Genomic DNA, 7568 nt, shown 5'->3' with positions numbered 1-7568 from the left:
AGAATTTCAACTCGAATTTATATTATTGATTTCAGAATTGATTGTTGAATTGCCAATTTTTTTTTTAAAGAAAAAAATCAGTAAATTTAATTGTGTCACTCAATAAAACAGTATAATTTCAAACAATCAAAACATAAAAAAATAATAAATGCGCTATCAATTAACTATCTTATTTAAAACAAAAAGTACAATAAATAATAAATATTAAAAAAAATTTGAAAAAAAAGTTATTTTGGCAATAAAAATAAATAAATAAATTAAAAGAAGAAATAAATGTCTATTAAATTAGTGTTTATAGGGTGTTTCTAGAAGAGGAAAGAGTATTAAGATAATGAGTTAATTATAAGTTATTATAAATAAATTATATTAATTTAATTGTTGCCCAAGGAACCTTGAAACATTTGTTACGATTTTTCTTTTCAATAGAATCATCTTCAATTTTATTTGTTTCACTTGTATATAGAAATATAAACCAATTGAGCTGAACAAGATTATAAATTAACTCATTAAATAAATTTATTATTTAACCATTTTACAAACTTGTTAAATTAACTTCTTATGTTTAAATTTAACTCATTTACCTTAATTATCATTTCATAATACTATAAATATATTAATTTTATCTATGATTGTAAAATAATATATTAATAATTTTTTATTTAAAAATATAATATAACTAAATTATATGAAATATAATTACAAAATTAAGAGTACAATTACCCTTAAAAATTACTATATATACACATATATTTGAAAAATATATTAATTATGTAATTTTTTTATTTTAACAAATATATTAATTACTCTTTATATTAATGAGCTTGTTCGAAAGAGAGAAAAATTACTATAGATGAAAACGACCTGACATGTTGACAGCGCAACGCGTAATTGACTGTTCTTCCCTATCGTCTGGTGCACTCATTATTTCAAAAGACAGTTATGCCCTTGTTTCACAAATGCCCAAGCTTTAAAATTTTTATTAATATATTGGCAGCTTTTCAACATATTTCTTCTCTTATTGAATCAAGACTTTCAGACACTGCAACCACCACCTTCTAATTCTATAGCTCTTCCTTCCCTTACAAACAACAATGGCAGAAGCATTCCTCTCCGGTCTTGCAAAAGAAATAATGACAAAGTTGGGTTCCCATACTATCCAGGAGATTGGCCTGTACTGGGGCTTCAAAGACGAGCTTCACAAGCTCAACAGAATGGTATTCGAGAGAGAGTTTATTTATAGCTAATTGGCTACAGTCTATTACAAAGTAGTTAGCTAATTTTGTTAAGCTGCTTAGTTTGGTAGCTCCAGCTGGTGTATGAAAATACTAGACGCGTGTTTGTCATTTTTCTGATTCTCGTTTTTCTGGTTCCATTTGATAAATTTTCAGGTATCCACCATCAAAGTTGTGCTTCTTCATGCAGAGGAGCTGTCATCGGAGAATCGTCAAGTCAAAGAGTGGCTTTCGATGCTCAAAGATGCATTTTATGATGCTGATGACTTGTTGGATGAGTTATCACTCAAGGCTTTACAAAAACAAGTTATGACTGGCACAAGAATGGCCAAGGAGGTACGCCTTTTCTTTTCCAGCTCAAATCCATTTGCTTATGGTCTTAAAATGGCTCATAAGATTAAGGCAATCAGGGAAAGATTAGATGAGATAGCTGAAAATAGGAAGTTTTTCTTGGAGGAGCGCCATGAGGAGAGGCGTATTGCAGCTAATAAGGGCAGGGACCAAACTCACTCCTTTCCACCTGAAGTAGTTGTTGGCAGGGAACATGATAAGGAGGCAATTATAGAGCTTCTGTTGAAATCCAATGATGAAGAGAATGTGTCAATTATTCCCATAATTGGAATTGGTGGATTGGGAAAGACAACATTAGCCCAACTTGTGTATAATGATGAGAAAGTCAAAGGGCAATTTGAGCTAAAAGCATGGGCATGTGTCTCAGATAATTTTGATGTAAAATTAATAGTTGAAAAGATTTTAGAATCTGTGTCTCGTCAGAAACCTAATAGTAGCGAGATGGATGCATTGAAAAGTCTCCTTCATGAAAAAATTATTGGGAAGAAATACTTGATTGTGTTGGATGACATATGGAATGAGGATTCAGAAAAATGGAATCGCTTAAAGGACTTGCTAGTTGGTGGTGCAAGAGGAAGCAAAATAATAATAACCACGCGACTTAGAAAGGTTGCAGAGTTGGCTCGCCCCATTGCTATGCATGAATTACAAGGCTTGCCTAAATCTGAATCTTGGTCATTGTTTGAAAAAATAGCATTCAAGCGAGGACAAGTGGTAAGTCAAAGCCATGAAGATATAGGAAGGGAAATTGTAGCCAAGTGTTTGGGGGTTCCTTTGGCCATAAGAACAATAGGAAGTCTCTTGTACTTTAAGGATTCCGAATCTGAATGGTTATCCTTCGAAAGTAAAGAACTCTCAAAGGTAGATCAGTGTGAAAGTGATATTTTGCCTACTCTTAAGTTGAGTTATAATTATTTACCTTCGCATTTGAAACAATGTTTTGCATATTGTGCGTTATTTCCAAAAGACTACAAAATTGATGTTGATGTGTTAATACATCTTTGGATGGCACAAGGTTATGTTAAGTCATCGGATCCGAGCCAATGTCTTATAGATGTTGGTCTTGAATATTTTGGTGATCTTCTTTGGAGGTCTTTCTTTCAAGAAGTTGAAAAAGATGACCTTGGTAATTATAGAACTTGTAAAATGCATGATTTGATGCACGACCTTGCAATGTCGGTTGTTGGAGAGGAGTGTACTTCATCAAATTTTGAGGTGGGATATACGAATGAGAAAACTCGTCATATATCATTTAAAATTGATTGGCTCTCACATGCAGAAGTAATTTTACCTTCCATGCTTAAGGCAAATAAGGTACGGACATTCCTTTTGACATTTGGCCAACGGGAACGAAAGCCTCAAATCAAAAAACTATGCAACGTGATGTTTACTAAATTGAGATGTTTAAGGGTGTTAGATCTACGAGGATTAGAAATGAAGTATGTGCCACCTTCAGTTGAGAAATTGAAGCATCTAAGGTATCTTGATCTTTCTGAGAATCCAAGTATCAAAACACTTCCTGATTCAATCACCAAACTACAAAACTTACAAATTCTGAAACTGATAGGCTGTTACGGGCTTATACATTTACCAAAAGACACGACAAGGTTGGTCAATCTCAGGTGTCTTGACCTCAGATATTGTTTTGGGTTGACTCATATGCCACGTGGGATTGGACAATTGAGTTCACTGGAGAGATTATTAAGATTTGTGGTAGCCATGGATAATACTGTGTGCAGTGGACTCGGTGAATTACAAGGATTGAACAACTTGAGAGGAGAGTTGAATATTGTGAATTTGCGTTATGTGAAAAATGGTACATCTGAATTTAAGGCGGCCAATTTGAAAGAGAAGCAACATCTTCAGAGTTTGGCATTAAAATGGAATGAAGACGGTGATGATATTGAGGGTGCAAATGACGTTGAGAATGATGAAATGGGGTTGGAAGCATTACGGCCCCACCAAAATTTGAAGGACCTATCTTTGTACTCTTACAGAGGAGTGAAGTTTCCCGGCTGGATTTCTTCCCTCACAAATTTGATGTCCATTCGTTTCTGCTCTTGCAAAAGCATAAAGCGTCTCCCACCATTTGATCAGCTTCTTTCTCTTAAATCTTTGTGCATTTCTGGATTAACTAATCTAGAGTATATAGATACTGATGGAGGATCTTCATCATTCTTTCCTTCCCTAACACAACTCTACCTCTTCGACTGCCCTAATCTGAAGGGATGGTTGACATGCCTGAGGAATGATGGAACGGCAGACCTCCCTAGATTTCCTTGTCTTTCCATTTTGTATATCGATAATTGCCCTAACCTGACTTCCATGCCATTACTTCCGTCTTTAGAAACATTGCATTTTAGTGGTAGCGGTGGGAAGCAATTAGAGCATATAATAAAGATGATTATTTCAGCATCACAGTCCAGTCCCTCCTCCTCCTCCTCATCCTCTTCTTTTTCTTTCCCAATCTCTCAATTTAAAGATCTAACCATTGAGGAAGTTGAGGATTTAGAATTTCTGCCAGAGTTGCTGTTTAACCTTACTTCTCTTCAAAGTCTGATTGTTAATAGTTGCACAAATATAACAACTCTGTCACGTGCTGAGAATGACAAAGGAACGCAATGGCAAGCCCTTAAAAACCTCCGTTCTCTAAGGCTTCATAATAACCTGAACTTGGTGTCTCTCCCAAGGGGACTTCGGTATGCTACCACTCTGCATGTTCTCGAGATCAGCGATTGTCGTAATTTGATGTCTTTACCAGAGGGGATGGACAACCTTACTGCATTACAATTTTTGTATATCAACCGTTGTCCCAACCTATCAGAAAAATTTGAAAAGAACGGTGGGGAGAATTGGCCCGAGGTTACTCACTTCCCAAATATTTCTATCAATCACAAAGTAATTCGAGGGAATGGTTGATTAGAAAAATCCTCTGCACTGTCACTGTGTAAGTTCTCACCTTCAACCTCTATTGCAAGGCTTTTTCTTTTTCTTTCATTTAATATTTGGTAGATTCCAATGCATTTCTGGGTGAGAATTAGTTTCTGCAACATGATTAGTGTAACAAGTGAATTTCATTTGCTGGATTTAATCCTTTCATTAATTTCTCCAATTTCCAGGAATCATCGTCTGGCCTTCTTTAAATTGAGACGGGGAGGCTGTCAACTAATTCTGTTCATCTCATTCATCTGTAAGTTAATCAACTGCCTAGTTCGTCCAATCGTCATTGTTCCCTGTTTTCGTTTTGAATAAATACTTTTCCTGATATTTTGATGCATGCATTTTAGATCATCATTTAGGTGTAATTTTTGCACATAATTTACCCTTGTTCATAGCTATTATTATAGATATTAACATATATTTAGTCAATTTTATAATTTTTACACTTCTTAGTTTAATTTTTGAAATTTATTTGTTTTGTAGGTTAAATTTGGAGAAATTTGGTGTATTTTGATCAGAGTAGCCATTTGGAGGAGATTAGAGTTAAATTGCAAAATTTTTTGAAGTTGAGTAAAAAATGGCCGAGAGCTTCACAACCTGTAGCACAACCGATTTAGCTTATGTCGCAGGTTGTGTCGATCGTCAGATATTCAAGCCGAAAGTTACACAACCCGTGACACAACCGATTCAGCTTATGTCATTTTTACTGAAAATGGCTGACGTGGCATTTTCGTTACTCTGATTTTATACGTCACTTTCTCTAGAATCTTCCACCTTTTTACCCATTCTAGGGCAGACCCCTAACCCATATAAAGCCTCCTTTCTCATTTTCTTTCCACAAGGAGGAAGGGAGGCATTTTTGGCAAGAAAGAAGGGGAGAAAGAGAGGAGCACGTGAAGCCATTTTCCAGCAACTGTAGAAGCCATTTTCTGCACACTCCAGCAGTAGATTCAGCAGCATTCTTCTGGGTTTTTCTACTCCTTAGCTTATATTCTTATTATTTCTTCATTTATACACTTGGGTTTGTCTTGAAACTATGGTTTGTGAGTAGTTATTTGAGATTCTAGAGATGGGTTTGTAAATATTGCTTTGTATTGTGGTTTTGAACTGATTTAGTCATTTAAATGAGATTTTTTACATTTTGATTTATTGCTTGTGAGCTTATTGCCTTACTTAATGAATGGGCCCTCATTAAGTTAAGCTTTAATCCTTAATAGATGGACTGAAAAGTGAATATTTGGGATAGATAATCTTGCAATAAACTTAGTTTTCTTGGTGTTAGAGATAAGCTAAGAGGATTAAGGGAACTTTCCAAAATCAATTAAAGTTTTAATTGGGTTTTTGTTAGGTTTGAAATACCGTGAAAACAGGGTTTGATTTAATGAATACCAACTTTGAAATGCTTGAAAAAGGTTTCAAAGATTTAAGAATTGATTTCCCTCAAAATTGCAATTCTCATGTGTTTGGCTAAATTAGGGATAAACCACATGCAAACAATATGGAAAATCCAATCTCTAGAATCACTTTAATTTTTATTGAATTTAGATTTAATTCCTTCAAATTTCATAAATAGCAATTTCAATTTAAATTTTGGTAATCTAGTTAATTAATTTAGTTAGTTGTTTGATATAGCTTAAATTCCTCAAATATCAATTTTAAATTTTAAATTTCATTTTATATCTTTAAATTTTGCCATTCTAATTAGCTTATCCTTTTATTTCCAATTTAAGCACAATTCCCTGTGGGATGGATATCATTTTTTTAAAACTATACTACTGTGACCCGTGCACTTGCGGACACAACATCATATTTCTTACGCCTGAACAAACAAAACTTTAAGAAGATTACAGAATAAATATCATTTAGTCAACAATTTCTCCATAAGCTGCTAATGCAATGAAATACTCGTCCAATAATGAACAGAGTTATCTGCTCTCTTCTTTATTCTTGTGTTTCATGTCCGTGGAGGAACTTCAGCTTGCAATTAGTCTTCTACACCTCAATGTTTTCATTAACCCAAAAGGAGTCGCATAGAGAGCCAGCAACAGTTCGAGCTCTTCATTTTTGGTTTTTGTGACTTGTTACTAAGCAGGTAACTGGTGTTTGCTACTTATGTGGTTGGAATATCTGTATTTCTTGCTTATTTTTTCCTAAGATTCCTGAAATTAGGGGGAAAAAAAAGTGGAGCCTTTGGTTCGTCCTACAAATTAGCAGGAATTATCAAGGTGCTATTCCACAGTGTGCAATTCCAGCGATAAAATTATACTTATAGCATGGACTTCCTGGCTAAATAGCATGCGACTTATATATCCTTAGATGTTATAATGGTATCAATTTCTCATACACTTGTCAGCTTTGGAACAGGTTGTTTGGCAGGGGTTTCAAAAAGATGCAAGGAGAAAAAACAGAATTGACAGACAATTCTTACTTGATGCTCATGTCCCTATGCTTGTGTATGGTTTCAGATGTATCAACAAACCATTGTTGTAAGGATTTGCATCTGAGATTTTTCAAGTGTGATAAATGTCACACTTCTATATAAACCATATATGTCTACAGAATACAAAGGACTCTGGATTGTTATGGTTGTTGATGCTTGAAGAGCTTGTATTTCTTCAGACCAATCTGGTAATTGCTAGAATTATCCAACAAAGTGACTGTTTATAAGATATTGTTATTCTTTATTTACTTGTTTAATCTGCTTGCAAACAGGTTGGTCTTTTGCAATTGGATTGTTTTTTTATAGGAGATTTATGAGGGGAGCAGTGTGAAATAAATCTCGGAGACATCTTGAAGTTCAACTACAGGCAACCAACAATGGTTAAGCTATGACTGCGATCCTTCTTGTACAAATGGCTATTCCGCCCATATTTCAAGTTTTCATCAGCAATTGATTGTCCTTTTCACAGTCATTTCCTGTATGTTCTGCAGGTCAATTTCATCTTTTTTATCCTCTTTTGGGGTTTTCATGCGTTATCACTTTGATCATGTTTTCTGGTTCACTTTTGGTAGAAACTCAAAAAGTATGTAATTAACTGCATTTTG

At 34.5% G+C, this 7568-nt stretch overlaps 1 protein-coding gene across 2 annotated transcripts; it reads left to right on the top strand.

Moving 5' to 3' along the window:
• The first annotated feature begins 959 nt into the window (after positions 1–959).
• LOC110649165 (putative disease resistance protein RGA3) lies at positions 960–7124 on the top strand. 2 transcript variants are annotated; one of them, XR_009146561.1, is made up of 5 exons: positions 960–1214; positions 1389–4530; positions 4703–4773; positions 6447–6615; positions 6888–7124. XR_009146561.1 is itself a non-coding variant. In XM_058141578.1 (3 exons), exons 1-2 carry the CDS (start codon positions 1092–1094, stop codon positions 4500–4502), a joined length of 3237 nt encoding a protein of 1078 aa, XP_057997561.1. In that variant the 5' UTR covers positions 960–1091; the 3' UTR covers positions 4503–4530; positions 4703–4788. The 2 variants fall into 2 exon arrangements, 1 of the variants encoding a protein (XP_057997561.1); XM_058141578.1 differs by lacking the exons at positions 6447–6615; positions 6888–7124 and having other exon boundaries at positions 4703–4788.
• The last annotated feature ends 444 nt before the right edge of the window (positions 7125–7568 follow it).

This window comes from Hevea brasiliensis, unplaced genomic scaffold, assembly GCF_030052815.1.
Source record: "Hevea brasiliensis isolate MT/VB/25A 57/8 unplaced genomic scaffold, ASM3005281v1 Scaf152, whole genome shotgun sequence".
Lineage (NCBI taxonomy): Eukaryota > Viridiplantae > Streptophyta > Magnoliopsida > Malpighiales > Euphorbiaceae > Hevea > Hevea brasiliensis.
This window is presented reverse-complemented; position numbering and strand designations above follow the sequence as displayed.